Below are 18,021 nucleotides of genomic sequence, written 5' to 3'. Positions count from 1 at the left end.
CAATCTCAAAGGTGAGGTCCCTGCAGCCCTTCCTGTGAGTTCCACACTTGCTCCCCACCCCGCCACACACACCCCCCGCCACACACAGCCCTCACCAAAGGCGCTCCTGGGAGTAAAAACTTCCCAGCAAGAGGGGAGGGGCTCTCCCCCAGACCAGGTCCAGGAACCCCTTTCCGAGGACTCCGGGACCCGTGCACCCGTTCTGCAGAAGGGACATCAGACCTGCGGGGAACGGTGGCGGCTGGACACTGGGATGCGGAGGCTCCCTTTCAAAGCAGCCAGGCTGGGCGTCAGATCGGACGCTGTCCCATCCCCAGGGTGACGCCAGATTCTTCGGATCATCACCCCAACCCCGGCAAGGAGCCTACAGGCAGGGCGTGGGGCTGCGCCGCCCTTGGTAATGACAGGGCCTGTGGCTGTGGGTGGCAGCCGTGAAGGAAGCGGGAGGGATCTGGCTATTTCTGGCCGGGGCGCGTCCACCCGCCAGGGGCCCGGGGTAGGCGGGCTTCCCAGCCTCTACCTCTGCCCTCCCTCCGGGATCCGAGGCCAGGCGGGGAGAGACGCGGGTTGGTCGGACCGGAGGGGCGGGGTCAGGCCCGCGGGGACAGGGGTGGGGCGGCGTCCCGGGCCCACCTCCGACCTCCTCCCGAGGCAGTCCCTTCGAGTCTCTGCCGCCCTGCGCTCGAACCCGGGCCGCCCGCCTGGTCACCGTGCACCTGAGTCCCGCGGCGCCTCGCTCCCGCGGCGCCGTTCCCTTCCCGCTACGCCGCACGTCGGGCATGGACGCGGGCCGGGACTTCCTGACCCTGCACGGTGAGTGCCCAGCTGGCTCGCGCGGGTCCCTGCGTGGGCCACCCTGCAGGAAGCCTTCCAGGCTCTGGGCGGAAGACCCCCCGGCGCGTCGGCCGCCCTCCGCCCCGCCCCGGGCCCGCCCCTCGGCCCTGGTGTCGCTTTGGGAAAATCTCGGCCGGGGACTCAGGGTGGGACTGCCAGGAGTGACCCTGGGCGTTTCCAGTCCGGTCTCCCAGATCAAACCGAGGATTGGGGGCAGGGATGCGGATCCCCTCAGCCTCCTGGATTCCCTCTTATCCCGGTCACGGAAGGCTGGGGTCCAGGGTCCAGCACGCACGGACCCTGGATGAACTAAGGAGGGGAGGGACCAGCATCCACGAATAACCGAGTTGTCACCCGTCCGGCCCAGGAGAAGCTCCCCAAAGCTCAGGCGTGCCTGGCCCGCGTCAGGCCGCGTGGGTGTGGCAGGGGGTGGGAAGTGGGGCCAGGACGTGTGCAAGGTTGGCGGAGGTCCGGCGGTGCACCGTAACTGCCCCGCGCAGAAGTCCTAGTCAGCGATGCCAGGGGCGGTGGGGGGGGGGGCGGCGGGGGGGTGGTGGGCGGGGGGGGGCGGGGGGGGGAGCAGCCCCATCCCTCCATCTGCCCTCCTGGTGGGACAGAGCCAAGCCTCAAAGTCTCAGCTGGAAACGCCTGAGCTTCCACCCTTTGTCCAGCCGAGCTCTGTCTCTTCCAGCCCGGCCCGGAGTCTGGGCCAGCTCCTTGCCCAAATGCTGTCTCTCCAGGAGGGAGAGCAGCCGCGGGCTCCGACTGTAGAGCCTGGAGGTCTTAGGGCTGGACGGGACCCCCAAGCTGGACCTGGCACCTCTTTGTTCCAGCCTGGGGGATTCACCTACTCAGAGAGCTTTCCCTGCTGTCCCCACCCCCTAATCATCTGTCACCTCAGGAAACCCCACCCCTCTCACACCAATCACTGCTTAACCCTATCTTCCTTGGTCTCCCAGTACCCTTAGGGTTAGAGACTTTAGTGCCCACTCTTGTAAACCATGCCTAGAAATAACAGTTGGGAAGGAGAAACGCAGAGCCCTACAGCTGCCCACTAGAAACTCCTGGAATTCAGGGGAGCACAGAGATGTTCTCACCTGCCAGTCCCCGCGTTTCCCAGGCGGCCCAGACCGGGTCCGGGAGGCCCAGAGAGACCTTGCTCAGTGCCTAGAGCTGATACCCTCATACCAGTCGCCTGGGCTCCTCGAGGCAACCTCGTCCAACTGGGTCACAGGCTCCCCACTCCTTCCAGTGCTCCTGCCAGCCTGGCAGGAAGGACACTGGCAGCTCAGAGGACCGCACAGGACACCTCTGCCATACCTGCCTCACATGTCAGACCGCCTAAAAGCCCTCTGGCCGCCCGAGGGCTGCAGCCTCAGCTCCTGTTGGAATGGGCTCCATCCCAGGCCCCTGTGTCTTTGTTCAGTCTCTCTCCCCTGACCTCCCCAGGATCTTCCCTGAGAGGAAGCTGTGTGGAGGCTCATCCACTGCCTCCCAGGCCTGTGGCAGGGCCTTGGCCCCCCCCCGCCCCCCTCCACCGCCCCGGCCCAGCCTGTTTGAGACCTGCCTCCCGCATGTCTGACTCCGTCCAGCCCTTCCTACAGGGCTATCATGAATGCTACAATCCCAGGCCATTTGCCTGGAGGCCCTGCTGCTTCTAGCTCATCAGCCCAGATTACTTCCCTTGACTGCCTTTTGTCCCTGCTGCAAACCAGGCGGAGAAGCAAGAACGAGCTGAGGGGAACTGGTGGTGGGACGGGGTGGTCACTGTGTCCTGGGCTGTCCTGGGGTGTCTATACTTTCATCAGAGAGTCCACACCCCTTTCACATTTCGGGTCCCGAAGCGCTGGGCACGTGCTGCAGGACCGGCTCTCTGGCTCAGCAGCTCGGGGTCTGCTACGGAAAGGCTCCCGTCTGTTGGCCTGGTGAACTAGGGGGGCCACTGGATATGAAAGGTCCCTTCTGTCATCACCCCCAAGTGCATGCAGGGGCAGCATAGTATAACAGCATGAATTCTGTTGAATTTTCAAGGTCATGTCTCAAATTTTTCATCTCTGACAAATTCCTTGAGTTCATTGTGCCTCACTTTCCTTGTCTGTAAAAGGGGGGATAAGGACACTACCTACCTCCTAGGGTTGCTGCGAGGGCCGAATGAGGTAATACCCATAAGGCATTTAGAATAGTGCCTGGCACCCAGCCTGTGCCGGGTTGCCCCAGGAGGCCTATCCCCCACGTGACCATGCCCTGTGAGTTGCTTGCCTCATCCTTTGGGAGATGAGGGTGTGCCATTAGGTAGTCCCTAGCCAGAAATAAATGACTAGAACTGGGCCTGGGAATCAAGGAGCCTCTTTCCAAGTTTGAAGCCCTCTGACTGGTGTTGCAGGCCCCCAGCCTCCTCCTAACTGACTTCCTCATCTCTCTCTGTTCTGGCCAGGGGTGCACTGGCTTCTCAAGCAGATCCCCAGATGTGCCTGAAAGGACATAACTTCCCAGGGCTCTGTCCTCACTGAACACATCACCCCCCACACACACACACACACACTAACTTTTCCTACACCTAATCCCTCCTGTTGTGCTGTAAGAACTGGCATTTGTAAAAGTGGAAGGCCAGCCATAGGAAGGACCTGGCTTCACCTTGGTCCCCAGAGACCTGGGCACCAGTCCTAGCTTTGCCTTATATTGTGACCCTTGGCAAACCCCTTTGCCTCTCTGGGCCTGTTTTTTTCACCCACAGGATTGTAATACCCATTTCACAGAAAATATGAGGATAAAGCACCAATGGGCATAGGAGCTCTAGGTTGCCTAAAAAACCAGTATCCCAAAAGATCATGGTTCCAGAACCATGGTAGCAAGTTGGGGTGGCCAGCCCCCTACCCACCTCAATTATGTTTCAAAGTTTTGTTTCAGGGGTTCCAGGCCCACGGGACACAGGCACACACTGCTTCACACTGATCTGTAACTTTTTTATGCCATAGGCCACTTTGGCACTTAGGTGAAGCCTGCAGACCACTTCTCACGGTCACGTTGTTAAATGCACCAAATAGAATACATAGGGATTCAGAGGAAGCAAATCACACTGAGATGTGTTTCTGCCTTTGGTCCTCCAGTTAAAAACCCTAGCATGGTTTCTCTGAGATAGAGCTTCCCCTGACACGCTGCCCCCCACCCCTTTCCAAATGAGTAACTTGTCTGTGCCCATGTTTCAGCTCATCTGCATTAACACAGGTTCTCGTGATTTACTCCCTGTGATATGACTTTAGGCAAGTCACTGTGTGCTTCAGTTTATTACTATTGCTTGTCTGTGCTAACGCTGGCTTTGCCAGTGACTCACTGTCAGAGCTGGTGGCTGGAGCTGAAGTGAGGCGGATGGAGGGACTATTCAGAGGCGGGGAGTAAGAGGAGAGTGAGTCAGGCCTGGAGCGGGTGGTGTCCCGACCTTGGAGCACAGTAGGGGCTCAATGAATAATTGCTGGGTGAAAGAGAAGTTGTAACTTACATGAAAGGCCCCACTGTTCCCGAGCACACTGGCAGCACAGTTTGGATAAAGTTGCCGTCGTCCTCGTCTATTTATCAAAGCAAGCCTGCGTTAATGAACTCGTTTTAAGAACAGCTTTTTTCCTCCCCCAAGAATTCCATTCGCATTCGGAACCTTGGAAATTAACCCACTCAGGTGGGGAAACAGGCCTGCCTGAGGTTCGCAAGTGAGGAAACAGCCAGCTGAGTCACAATGAATTCTTTGAGTAATTTTGGTGAAATATTTGGTTGGCTAGATTGTCTGGCACAGGCTCCATCCCGTTCCCCGCTGAGCTTTGCAGCCCAGGCCGCGGCGGGCCCTTCCGCACAGCGCCGTTCCTCCGCTCTGTCTCGCCCAACCCTTAGCGTCCTCCTTCGGCCCCACAGCAGGTCTTTAAAAGCGAGACTCAGGCTCTGCCTGGTGGTCAGACTCCGCCCCTACACCGCCTCCAAAGTCGAGTTTCCGCCCGTCTCGGCCCAGCATAGCCTTTCCAGGGAGGCACCCTCCCGGGTTCGGATTCCTAGGTACGGTTCTGCTTCCCCATCGCTTCCCAGGCCCGGCAGTTCCCTCTCTGGCCGTGCCCTCGACCCGCTTTCTGGGTTCTGATTTTCGCCACCCATCTGCTTCCTGGCTTACGGATTTGTTCCTATCCGACGCCCGCTCCTGGCTCCTCCTCCCCACGTCTAGATTCCACTCTCGCCCCGCCTCCAGGGGTTGTCAGTTCAGCCCCTCTAGGACTGGCTCATTGGGCCTGGCTCCGCCCCTTTCAGCCCAGATTTCTCTTGCCCCGCCTTTAGGGGTGAGGCCCCGCCCCTCCAACTGGGTTCTAGCTCCGCCCCGACGCCTGGTCTCGGCCCCTGCTTCTTGCTTTGTCAGGCATCTGGAGACTCCTGCATTGTCCTGGGCCAGACTCAGCGGGTGGTAGGGGCACTGCGGAGTGTCATGCAGTTCCAGCGGGGCCCGAGCCGGGGCCGGAGCCGCAGCCGCTCCAGAGAGCTCTACCTGCAGGAGCAGAGCTTCAAGGTGGCAGCGCTCAATGGGCAAAGGATGGGTAAGGGTCGCAGGGAACACTGAGATTTGTGGAGGCTGGGATGGCAGCTGGGGCAGGGTACAGACTATATATATATGTTCCTGAGTTCAGGGTCCTGCCTTCCATCCCTGTTCATGCACTCCTGTGCATGTGTGACCTTCTGTGGGGCTGTGTTTGCAGGGATGGCCTGTGGGGTGAGTACCAGGGGGATTAGTTACCCCTTCGGATCTTCTTCAGCCCCTCCAAGGCTCCCTGCTCCTAGCCACCCCTAGCCCCACCCCCTTTATAGACTAATGAGGCCTGCAGCGGAACTGGTATGACTGTAATCCAGTGAGATGATCTGCAAGAGTGTGTGGTCCCGTGTAATGCTGGGCACTGTGCATGACAGATGTGACAGGGGGTGACCCAGGAGATCCTGTTATTTTGTTATGATGTGTGTGTGGTACACGTTTTCTGACATTACTACTTGTGGCCGAATGCTGCTGAGTGGTGGCTGCTTCGGGTAATGTCTCCTAGCACTGGCCCTGTGGACAGGCTTCTGAGTCCTGACTCCACCACCTAACTTCCTTGAGCCTCAATTCCCTCATCTGTAAAATGGGTATAGTGACAGTGCCTTCCTCATAGGTTGTCGGGGAGATAAATACACGTGCTAAGCCCTGGCTGGTGTAGCTCAGTGGATTGAGCACAGGCCTGCAAACCAGAGGATCGAGGTTCGATTCCCAGTCAGGGCACATGTCTGGGTTGTAGGCCAGTTCCCAGCAGGGGACACACCAGAGGCAACAGTACACTGATGTTTCTCTTCCTCTCTCCTTCCCCTCCCCTCTGAAGATAAATAAAATCTAAAAAAAAATACACATACTAAGAACAGTATCCTGTTCCACCAATATTAACTATTATGGTGGATGCTATTATCATCATCATTATGATAAAGCACTGTACATGGTGTGGCTGTGTGTGACTCCATGTGACCATGTGTATTACTGGGTGGCTCATTGTCTCTTCCAGGCTGTGTGTGACTTCATCTCTGTGTGGCTGTGTACTGCTGTGGGCCCCAGGCTCAGTTTGTCCCCATTATGCATCACCCCAGGTGCATGGGCAGGATTCCTAGCAGCCCCCTCAGCCTCCTACCAGCACCTGCAGCACCCTCCGCATGCCTCCCCAGGGCCACCTTGCTGGCCTGCCTAGGGGCCCCTGAGCTGAAGGCCTCTAACCACCACCCTTCCACAGGAGAAGGTGCTACAGCCTGGTCAGTGGGGCTGGGCGAGGTGGACCCATACTTTCTGGGTGGTGCAGCGGGCAGCCCAGAGGCCTCAGAAACAAAGGGGCCTCCTATGAGGCTCAGAAGTGGAGGTGCCTCCCCAGATTTTCCAGTGACCCAGAGGGCCATGGTTATCAATGCCCACCGTGGGACGGAGGCCTGTGTTCCGGAAGCCACATCGGCAGCCAGGGGGCTTATCTCTGCCTGACTGCAGACAGGACCACAGCCTGGCTCCGGGACAGGATGAACATGTCATCTCCTCACGGTGTTTTCCAGAACTGGAGGGTGGGGCTCACCTTCTGTTTTCCAAGCCCTGCCCCATTCCCATCTCTGCTGGGGCCTGTGGCTTGCCCCCAGAAAGGACTGTGGGATCCCCAGCAGAGGCTGGGGACTCTGCTCAGGCAGCCTGGGGGCGCCCTTCGCCTTCCTCTGGTCTTGAGCTCCATGGGCACAGCTCAGTTTAGGACATCCTGCCAGAGCCCCTCCCTCTCCACTGGGCTTCCCCTGGGGCTGAAGGGGAATGGCTCACAGCCAGGCAGAGGGGTCTCCTGGAGTGGAGAGACTTGGGACAAAGGTGGGGGGGGGTCACATCAGAATGTCACCTCTGAGGAGGCTCACAGACACTTCCTGCAACCCTGTTCTCACCGGGCACTGTTCGGGGAACAGAGGCGCAGACTGGGAAGGGAGTTGCTTCACCAGGATCTGTCCCCACCAGGCTCTGTCCTCACCAGGCTCTGTCCCCACTGGCAAGGGGAAAAGAGGATGTGGTGACTGAGGCTTACGGAAGTGGTGCAGAAAGTCCTGTGGTTCCTGCGGGTGTGGGGGGGCTGGCTAGGGAGTGGGGAGACAAAGACAAAGTGGCAAAGGCCATAAGGAGTTGGGGAATCTGGGCTCGGGAAAGAATAGCCTATCAGCCTAGGCACAAACTGGCCCCACACGGTCCCTGGTGCCACCACTCTGCTGCAGCCGAGGATAAAGATTGCCAAGGCCACACGATTTTAGTTTTGGTGTCAGACATGAGGTGACATGGCCAACTAGCTCTGAGCAGAGCTGGATGCTGGACAACACGTGGTTTGAACATTTACAGATACATGTAGACACAGATTCAGAGTGATATGTGCAATTACAGCTATTGTGTAATTACAAGTATTGTGCAATTACAGCTATATGTGCAATAGCTATTCGATGTATAATTTCAGTTTTGGTGTCAGACATGAGGTGACATGGCCAACCAGCTCTGAGCAGAGCTGGATGCTGGACAACATGTGGTTTGAACATTTACAGATACACGTAGGGGATCTGGGGAATCTCCTCAAGCAGCCTGGGGGCGCCCAGGCTATTACAGCTATTCAATGCATCTCTTATTACAGCGATGGGTTGTTAAGGTTGGGGGTCTCTCTTTGATCACACGTGGTATAGGGTCTGCTCAGAGTGAGGGCTCCTGGGGAGCCTGGCCTAGCCTCCCTTTGGTGCCTCTTGCTTGGGCCTGGTAGGACAAAGGGCGTCATATGTTTGGGAGCCCATGCCTCAGGCCAGCAGGGTCTCTGAGGGCCGCATGAGAAGGTGCCAAGCTGCCAGGGTTCTTGTCCTCGCTGTGAGCTGGGCCAGGCCCCGCCCCAGATTCTGAAAGGGCTGCACTTGGATTTAGGGCTGCTCTATCCAGAGGGGCCCTGGACCTAGGATACTCAGAGATGGGGTGGGCAAGGAGGGACAGGGGCATCCCAGCAGGCCAGACACAGGCTGCAGTGGGCTCATCTGTCTCTCCTGGGGGCCAGGAACAAGACCTGCTCAAGCAGTTCTAAGTCAGGGGTGGGGACAGCGGTGGTGAGGGTGGCAGGGATGGGCACAAGGGCCCCACAGTAACCACACTGCTGACACCAAGCACCAGACGTGCTCTTACCTAAGACCTCTCCAGAATCATCTGTCACCTCCTTTAACCTCAGGCCTTCCCTTTGAGGGGCATGCTTTGTTAATCCTCAGTTTACAGATAGAGGACCTGCAACGTGAAGTCACTTGCCCACGTGATACAGTCAGTCAGGAGGGGGACTGGACCTAGGCACAGGTGATTCCATAGCCACTGGAGTTGGGAGGTTGCTGTGCTCTGTGACGCTCTGGAGTCCATCTCTTTTTTCCTGCTCTGCCTGATCTTTTGGTCCCAGCTTTCTTTACGTCACTCTGACCCCTAAGTGTGACCAGGAGGGGCCCCACTTGTCTGCAGAGCCAGGCTTCTTTCTAGGGACCTGGCCCATGGGGGACTGGTGTTCTTAGTTTAGCTGCTCTCCCTCTGTCCACTCAGCTGTGGGTAGCAGTTCACTGTGTAAAGTGTGGCCTCGAGTAGGTAGGCACCCTGAGGTTCACATGGCCTCAGCTGGCAGTCACAGAGGACTTCATGGTGGAGGCGGGGCAGGTTGGGGCATGGCTAAAGGAGGGAGAAGTGAACTGGAAGCTGAGGATGAGGCTGGTGAAAAGTGGGCTCTGAGAGGGTCTGGAAGTGGGTGTGGCTAGTGTGGGGTCTGGGACAGCTGGGGCACTGGAAGAGGAGGCATCTTACCAGCTCTGCCCCCTAGGCCTACAGGATGACAAGGACCTACAGGCACTGCTGAAGGGCAGCCAGCTCCTGAAGGTGAAGTCCAACTCATGGCGGAGAGAGCGCTTCTACAAGCTGCAGGAAGACTGCAAGACCATCTGGCAGGAGTCCCGCAAGGTCATGCGGACCCCGGAGTCCCAGCTGTGTGAGTGCTCTGGGGCAGTGGGGTAGGAAGCAGAGTCTGCAACCTGTGCTTGGGTGGGGGCACTGGTGCTGGCTGGGGGTGCAGGTCTGTCACGGGCCAGGATCACAGATAGGGAAACTGAGTCCCTGCCCGGTGGGACATAGGTCAGTCACGCAATCAGGACCAGACTGGGGGAAACTGAAGCTGGCTGGCGTCTGGGAGAGGAGTCAGTTAAACTTGAGCTCTGGTCTGGGCTGGAAAGGGCCGTCACGGACCCAGGGCTACAGATGGAGATGCTGAAGAAGACTCTGGGGGTTAGGGGCACGTACCCATGGCCACAGATAGGGGAAGCAGGCTCAGAGGTAGGGAGGGAGCTGGACAGTGTTACATGAACTCACAGGTATTGGTGCAGGCAGTGGTGGGAAGCAGGGAAGCTGGCCAACCAGGACTCCAGGTGTGGTGAGGCCAAAGCCAGCCCAAAGTCGGGACAGATAGGCCCTTCTGGGTATGAGTGGCCAGGATGTGAGGTGGGGCTGGAAGGAGGCAGCCCTTCCCTGGGATTGGGGCCATAGCAGGGAGAGCAGGGCTAGGACACAAAGAGGGAGGCCTCAGCTGGGTAGCAGCTCCATGCGGGTGGGTCTGAGGGCTTCCCAGAAGCTTCAGAAAGGGCCCAGGATCCCAAGGCTCAGGCCTGCAAATGCAGCGTATTCCCTCCAATCTCTTAGGAAGGAAGCTCTGATGGCTGCTGCCCTTAGCGCAAGAATGCCCTTAAAATTCTGCAAAATGAGAGGCCTACTCTGTGCCTTTACTTTGTAGGAAAATTTCAGACCAAGGCTATCCAAGAGAACTTTCTGAGTTGATGGAAATGTTCTGTATCTGTGTTGCCCGATACAGTTGCCACTAGCTGCCCATGGTCACTGAGCACTTGAAATGTAGCTACAGTGACTGAGGAGCTGAACTTCTAACGTTAGTGACTTTGCATGAATCGATATTTCAGTGGCCACATGTGGCCTGTGGCTGTTGTATTGGACGGTGCAGCGAGAGCACTGCAGCCGGGTTGCACGGAGCCCAGACCTCTGGAAACCCCTGCCCATTCACCTGCTTTTGGGGGCAGGCTGGGTCGGCTCACCGGCAGGCCTGTAGGGAATGAGACCAGGTCCCAGGTAGGAGGAGGAGGAAGACAGGAGGAAGGGGAGAGCCAGCCCACGGAGGGTACTCCAGGATGGGTCTGCCGGGCCTTGGGACAGTGGGCAGAAACCTAAGAAGGTATGGCCTGCTGACCTGTGGCCTGTGGAGGGGCTGGAGGTGATGCAGGACAGGAACAGGATCAGGTGGACAGGGCTGTGGCCCATGGGAGGCTTCTGAGCAGGGTAGGGTCAGAGGGGATGGAGACTGAAGTGCAATTAGAAACCCCCCTCAGTGGATGTGACCCTGACCTTGCCTCTCTGGCACCAGCCAGGCTCCTTCACAGGCCTCCGCACTGATAGGAAGTTTCCTGTTAGATACCCGCAGGTGGCGGCACCGTGGGAACAGGCTCTCTTGCACTCTGAGCCCTGGGGGTTCCTGGGAGCCCACGAGCCAGTCCTTGTGAATGGTCCCAGTGTGTGTCTCGCACCTGCTGGGGCTGAGCGTGGGAGCAGCAGAGGAGAGACTCAGGCCTTTCCAGACCTGCCCTGGTGAGATGAGACCCTCGTACTGGGATGGCTGTGCGCAGAGAGGCAGGGGGGCACTTCCACGCAGCAGACCCAGTGTGGGAAAGGTGCAGAGGTGAGGACGAGGGAGGGATGTGAGTGAGGGGGCTGTACCCTGACAGGAGCAGTTGCAAGGGTGACAGGCCAAGGTCGGGGTGTGAGGTGAGGACCCTGGCTGAGAGGCTCTCTCCCAGGTCAGAACCACTGAGACTGGCCGTGGGCTCTGCTTGTGCATTGGCTGCTTCCATCTCTGACAGAGTGAGACTGTTGTCCTCAACTGTACTCTGCCCTCAGGGAAACTGAGGTCAGGTGAGGGAGTAGTGGATTACCCCCACCCCAGTTCTCGCTCCCTCTCTTCACGATTTCTAAGCCTCCCCTGATCCTGCCACCACCAGTCCCATGACCCTCACCCCCAACTCTGGTTCCCAGAGGCCGATGAGGCCTTATCAGCAGTGAAGGCGTCTGGACTTTCTCTCTGGTGCGGGTCGGGGTGCTGGCTGGGAAGCTTCAGGGCTCAGGCTTCCTGTTTCCACTCCCAGCCTGGCTCAGCTGCAGCTGGCGTGGGGCCCAGTGGGGCACAGGAGGCTGTGGGCAGAGGGATTAACAGGGGTATCCCCTGAACTCTACATGGCCCCGGGCTCATGTGTGCTGCTCTGCAGAGCCTGCTGCCTGGGCTGGGCACACGTGGGGCCTGCAGGTGGCCAGGAGGCTCTGGGGCACTCAGGGTGTGGGCAGGCACCAGGAGGGACGGGCGGGCTTCCCATAGGGGCTGCTCTAGGACCCAGGACAGATGGACATGGATGGTTCAGGATGGGGGTGGGGCTGGCACAGAGCCTGGTGAGACTGGCTCCTAGCGAGATCAGGGAGGATGCACTGGGGATTAGGGAGGGAGGCAGGGCCTTGCTGCTCCCTAAAGCTTGGAAGCCTGGGATCTGACTCCAGGACCCTCCCGTGGCTCCTAAGGGCCAAATAATGTCATCTCTCAAACCCCCCAATGGGCATGCTCTAGCCTGCCTCTTGGGATCCTGTCCCCTGCACCCTCCTTGCCAAGGGGCTCCCTGAGTTCTGGGCACCTGTTATCTGAGGGGAGAACAAGTCCAAAGTCGAGTCCAAAATCAAGTCCAATCGGGAAGGGGTATGGCCTCTTCTCTGTCACAGGCCCCAGGCTCCATCCATAACGGTCTCTCTAGGAGCCCTGTCCTGCCCCAGTCACCTCCCAGGGGCCTGGCCCCTGCGGCACAGAAGCAGCAGGTCTGGGGTCCCAGGCGCCTGTTCTCCCCTGAAGTCAGGCCCTCTCTCTCTGTCACTTTCTCTTTGTGCTCCCTCTGCCTACTGCAGCTGTGTCTCACATTCCTTCTCCACCTCAGTCTCTGTCTTCCTCCTCTGAGTCTCCTAGTCCGCCCTCCAGCCCTGCCTCTGTCTCTAAACTGTGGTCCCCTCCACTGTGGCCTCGACCATGTCCGGGGCAGCAACTGACCGCATGCCTCTCTCTGCTCCCCACCCTGTTCTTAACAGTCTCCATCGAGGACATTCAGGAGGTACGGATGGGACACCGCACAGAGGGCCTGGAGAAGTTTGCCCGGGACGTGCCCGAGGACCGCTGCTTCTCCATCGTCTTTAAGGACCAGCGCAACACCCTAGACCTCATCGCCTCCTCATCAGCTGACGCCCAGCACTGGGTGCAGGGTCTGCGCAAGATCATCCATCACTCCGGCAACATGGACCAGCAGCAGAAGCTGCAGCAGTATCCTTCTGGTGGCAGTGGGACCAGGCCCAGCCTGTGCATACTTGGTTCTGGTTGTCCCCAGGTCAACCTGGGTATGGAAGACACCCAGCTCAGACCATCACACCAAAATAGCACCGGCTGGGGGCTTAAGCAACGGAAATTAATTCTCTCACAGTTCTGGAGGCTTGAAGTCCAAGATTAGGGTGCCAGCAGGGTTGGGTTCTGATGAGAGATCTCCTGCCAGCTTCCGAGTGGCTGCCTTCTCAGTGTCCTCGCATGGCAGAGAGAGAGTGCACAAGAGAGAGAGAGAGAGAGAGAGAGAGAGAGAGAGAGAGCATGAGAGCAAGCTTCCTGGTGTTTCTTTTTATAAGGGCACAATTCCATCACATAGGTCCCACCTCATGACCTCATCTGAATGTCCCAAGGCCCCATGTCCAAATACCATCAGATGGTGGGTTAGGGCTTCAATTCATGAATTTGGGGGGAATGTAATTCAGCCCATAGCAGAAGAGAAGCAGGGGAGGTCCGGCCCCTTGATGTCCCCCTCTTCCCCGTCTATGACCAGCATGGAGTGGGGAAGCTGAGGGGAGTCACCTGATTCAATGCGACAGCTTGTCCCTGACATTTTAAGTATCTAGTGCTCAAGGTCAAGGCCGAGGGGAGAGGATAGAGGTAAGGGAGAAGTTGAGGCTTAAGTGCCCTATCATGATAATGTGATCAGTGGCTTGAAATTTGCTATTTCCTATAAAATAAGCCTCAAGTGCTATAGTCAAATTGGCTAACAACTGGGTATTGAAAACCAGAGGATATATCTTGAAATGTTAACAGAGTTATCCCTGGGTCTCTGGGGGATTTGTTTATTTTTCTTCATTTTCCAAGTTGTCTACAATAAACGCTTTTATAGAATTTTTTTTTTTAATCTGGAAGTGTTCAAAGCCAGCAAATAGAAAAAAGGCCCTGTACTAGGATGTAACATTTCCTTTCAAGAGGCCCCTGGGTCTTGCCCCTGAAATTTGGATTGCGGCAAGTCAGGCCTGCAGGGAGCTGTGTCTACAGGTGGGCTCAGTCTACCTGGGCCCAGAAGGTGACACTCGGCTCAAACCACGGCTCTGGCTGGGGCAGTGGGGGGTACTTGGGCCCTGGGTTCTTTCCTTACTTCTTGCCCAGCTGGATTCACTCCTGCTTGCGAAAAGCTGACAAAAACAAGGATAACAAGATGAGCTTCAAGGAGCTGCAGAACTTCCTGAAGGAGCTCAACATCCAGGTGGATGACAGCTACGCGCGCAAGATCTTCAGGGTGAGGCTGACGGGAGCCCTGGCAGTGGGGTCCTGGACCCGCGGCGGGGGGCTGCTCTGAGCCTGCCCACCGGGCTGGCCTGGCTTTGCAGGAATGTGACCACTCCCAGACGGACTCCTTGGAGGATGAGGAGATTGAGGCTTTCTACAAGATGCTGACCCAGCGGAAGGAGATCGACCGCACTTTCGCGGAGGCTGCAGGCTCAGGGGAGACCCTGTCGGTGGATCAGTTAGTGAGGTTCCTGCAGCACCAGCAGCGGGAGGAGGCGGCGGGGCCTGCGCTGGCCCTGTCGCTCATCGAGCGCTACGAGCCCAGCGAGAAAGGTGAGGGGCTGGCCAGGGCCTGCGGCCTGTAGTCCGGGGGCCACACTGGGTGGGGAGACTCCTGGGGGGACTGCAGCCCGAGAGTAGGGAGTTGCAGGAACCGGGAGCCTCAGCCAGGCTCAGGGCCTGGGTCAGTGTTTGTGTGTCCCATGAAAGCTGGCAGGTGGGAGACAGGGCTCCTGCGCCACTCCCTCCCTCAGGACCCTCCCGCAGGAAAGGGAGAGAGGAGGCCGGGATGGCAAACAGTTCCCTTCCTTCCTTCCCCATGCCCATCCCGGGGGAGGGGGCTCAGCCTGCAGGCACGGAGGAGCAGGAAGCGAGGTCCAGTCCTCAGGGGCCTCGCAGTGTGGGGCACAGAAGAGAAGACAGGGCCCCAGGAGGTGGCAGGCCGGCGGAGGGCTCTGACTGGCCCCGCCTCCTCCCTCCCAGCCAAGGCACAGAGGCAGATGACCAAGGACGGCTTCCTCATGTACTTGCTGTCGGCCGACGGCAGTGCCTTCAACCTGGCGCACCGGCGGGTCTACCAGGACATGGGCCAGCCGCTCAGCCACTACCTGGTGTCCTCTTCGCACAACACTTACCTGCTGGAAGACCAGCTCACCGGGCCCAGCAGCACCGAAGCCTACATCCGGTAGGGCCTGGGGGCGGGGCTTGGGTAGGGCATGGCCGGTGGAGAGGGCGGGACCTGGGGCGTCCTAGCTCCTCTGTCTGCACAGGGCGCTGTGCAAAGGCTGCCGCTGCCTGGAGTTGGACTGCTGGGATGGCCCCAACCAGGAGCCCATCATCTACCACGGTTACACTTTCACCTCCAAGATCCTCCTCTGCGACGTGCTCAGGGCCATCCGGGACTATGCCTTCAAGGTGGTCGCGAATGGAGGGAGTGAGGAGGGGGAGGCTAGGGGTGGTCGACCCCTCCTAATCTGTCTTTGGACGTCCAGGCGTCTCCGTACCCCGTCATCCTGTCCCTGGAGAACCACTGCAGCCTGGAGCAGCAGCGCGTGATGGCACGGCACCTGCGCGATACTCTGGGCTCCATGCTGTTGGACCGCCCGCTGGAAGGTGCCACCACCAGCCTACCTTCCCCTGAGGTGCACAGTGGGATGGGGCCCCCAGAGAGGAGGGCAGGGGCTCTGGCTGGGAGGCCAGCTTGGTCTTGACCAGCTGTCCCTCCATCCTTAGCAACTGAAGGGGAAGATCTTGCTGAAGGGGAAGAAGCTAGGGGGACTCCTGCCCCTCAGTGTGGAAGGTGGCCCTGAGGCCACTGTCGTGTCAGATGAGGACGAGGCTGCTGAGATGGAGGATGAGGCCGTGAAGAGCCGAGTGCAGCACAAGCCCAGGGTTCGAGGGGAAGCTGTAGGGGGGGCGGGCAGCCCTGGGCCCCTCCCCCACCATCACCCCTCTCATCCGGTGGGATGCTTGCCTTGTCTCCCATTCTCTGTAGCTGCCACTCAGATCCTCTGCCCCCCTCTCTGTCTGTCTCCCTCTCCCTGTCTCTCCGTGCCTGGGTTCCTGGCTCTCTCAGTGCCCGCCTGCCCCAACCTTTGAGTCTAACCCGGGCCTCCCCGTGGCCCCCAGGAGGACAAGCTCAGGCTAGTGAAGGAGCTCTCCGATATGGTCGTTTACTGTAAGAGCGTCCACTTCCGGGGCTTCTCCAGCCCCGGCACCCCGGGCCAGGCTTTCTATGAGATGGTGTCCTTCTCTGAGAACCGTGTCCTCCGGCTGCTTCAGGAATCAGGTGAGCCCTGGCCCTGCACCTGAGGGGGCTGTCTGCCCTGGCTCCACCACCCTGGGCAGAACTAGCACTCCCCATTGCCACCAGTGGAGCTGGTGGGAGGGACTCCGGCAAACCTCCACTTCTGACCACGCCCCCGCCCCCCTGCCCTAGGAAACAGCCTTATCCGCCACAATGTGAGCCACCTGAGCAGGATCTACCCTGCAGGGTGGAGAACGGACTCCTCCAACTACAGCCCCGTGGAGATGTGGAATGGGGGCTGCCAGATCGGTATGGGCTGCTGGGGCTGGAGAAGCCCCGGAAGTGGGAGGAGGCCTGGAGGAGGGTTGCAGGCCAGAGGGTCAGGGAGCAGGAGCCTGTCGGGACCCAAGCAGGGCCAGATGCAGGAGTCTGTGGGCTCGGGAGTGGGTGATCTTGATTTGGAAATAGCCGCCTACCGGTGAGGCAGCATCTGAAGCCCCATAGGCAGCCCCTAGTCCTTTGAACTCTGGCACCAGAAATGGAATGTGAGGCTGGTGTGCTGGGTCAGTGAGAATGGCAGTAGGCATTGGACTGGTACTGGACCCTGCTTCTGCCTCACCGTGTGACTCAAGTACTCATGTGCCCTGAGCAGTCTGGGCGCTAGGGCCCCTGAAGCCAACCCACAGCCTGTGACTGCTCTGTCCTACCTGTAGTGGCCTTGAACTTCCAGACACCTGGAGCAGAGATGGATGTGTATCAGGGCCGCTTCCAGGACAATGGGGCCTGTGGGTACGTGCTGAAGCCTGCCTTCCTGCGAGACCCCAACTCTGCCTTCAACCCACGTAACCTGGCTCAGGGGCCCTGGTGGGCACCGAAGAGGCTCAATATCAGGGTATGGCCGGCCACCGAAGGGGCAGGACCCCCTGGGTCTTTCTTCCCCCTCATTACCATTCCCAAACCCTTAATTGTCCATCGCCTTTCCTCAGGTCATCACAGGGCAGCAGCTGCCAAAAGTGAATAAGAATAAAAATTCGATCGTGGACCCCAAGGTGACGGTGGAGATTCACGGTGTGGCCCGGGATGTGGCCAGCCGCCAGACCGCAGTGGTCACCAATAATGGTGCGTGCTGGCTCCGGGCAGGGCCTGCTGCGGCCTCGGTGTCTGTGCCGCTGACGTGATGCCTGTACCCCCAGGTTTCAACCCCTGGTGGGACACAGAGCTCGAGTTTGAGGTGGCGGTGCCTGAGCTCGCGCTTGTGCGCTTCGTGGTGGAGGATTATGACGCTTCTTCCAAGAATGACTTCATTGGCCAGAGCACCATCCCCCTGAACAGCCTCAAGCAGGGTGAGTGTTGGTCGAACTGTGGGGATGGCAGGGTGGGGCAGGCAGGGCCTGGCCTCTCTCGGGCTGGGGTGGCTGTCCCTTGAGCACCCTCCCCGAGTGACTGGAACTCTCTCTTTGTGCTCCTTCCCGCCCACTCACCTGCCAGGATACCGCCATGTCCACCTCTTGTCCAAGAACGGAGACCAGCACCCATCTGCCACCCTCTTTGTGAAGGTGTCCCTCCAGGACTAGGCTTGGCGGTGAGCCAGGCCTCTGTCTGTGTCCAGGGGCAGGGCAGGGGCGGCTGTTCCAACCTCCAGTGCAGAGCTCGGAGCTCGAGGCCCCACACTGCCTTCAGCTCTAACTTATTGTCTGCTTGGCTGCCTCTCCAGGGTCCCAGGAGCCTCTTTGGGCCCTGGGTCTGGGATCGCGTCATTAGGGACAACACTGCAGCTCTCTCCACCCTCTGGCCGGCTCTCGGTGAGGGTTTTTATAAAAATCCTAAGACTAAGTCTCATGGTCTCTTTACCTGCACACCAGAAAACTCCTGTAAAGTGTGCGCACACGTGTATGTCCCAGAGCCTGGCTTTCCACCTCCCCACACTCACTCTGTATGGAGGGC

The 18,021-nt window shown here is 58.8% G+C and overlaps 1 protein-coding gene across 2 annotated transcripts; it reads left to right on the top strand.

Moving 5' to 3' along the window:
- The first annotated feature begins 587 nt into the window (after window positions 1-587).
- Window positions 588-17,921, top strand: PLCD1 (phospholipase C delta 1). 2 transcript variants are annotated; one of them, XM_037070757.1, is made up of 15 exons: window positions 588-813; window positions 9,204-9,368; window positions 12,554-12,782; window positions 13,932-14,061; window positions 14,153-14,384; window positions 14,814-15,015; window positions 15,101-15,245; window positions 15,323-15,472; window positions 15,564-15,722; window positions 15,960-16,119; window positions 16,270-16,386; window positions 16,791-16,969; window positions 17,064-17,196; window positions 17,271-17,420; window positions 17,566-17,921. In XM_037070757.1, exons 1-15 carry the CDS (start codon window positions 780-782, stop codon window positions 17,649-17,651), a joined length of 2,271 nt encoding a protein of 756 aa, XP_036926652.1. In that variant the 5' UTR covers window positions 588-779; the 3' UTR covers window positions 17,652-17,921. The 2 variants fall into 2 exon arrangements, with proteins under 2 accessions (XP_036926652.1, XP_036926651.1); XM_037070756.1 differs by lacking the exons at window positions 588-813; window positions 17,271-17,420; window positions 17,566-17,921 and adding an exon at window positions 5,214-5,399 and having other exon boundaries at window positions 16,808-16,969; window positions 17,064-17,153.
- The last annotated feature ends 100 nt before the right edge of the window (window positions 17,922-18,021 follow it).

This window comes from Sturnira hondurensis, unplaced genomic scaffold (genome assembly GCF_014824575.4).
Source record: "Sturnira hondurensis isolate 20B ecotype Veracruz unplaced genomic scaffold, ASM1482457v3 Scaffold0019006, whole genome shotgun sequence".
Taxonomy (NCBI): Eukaryota; Metazoa; Chordata; class Mammalia; order Chiroptera; family Phyllostomidae; genus Sturnira; species Sturnira hondurensis.
Note: the sequence above shows the minus strand (reverse complement) of the source record. Positions and strands in the feature narration are given on the sequence as shown.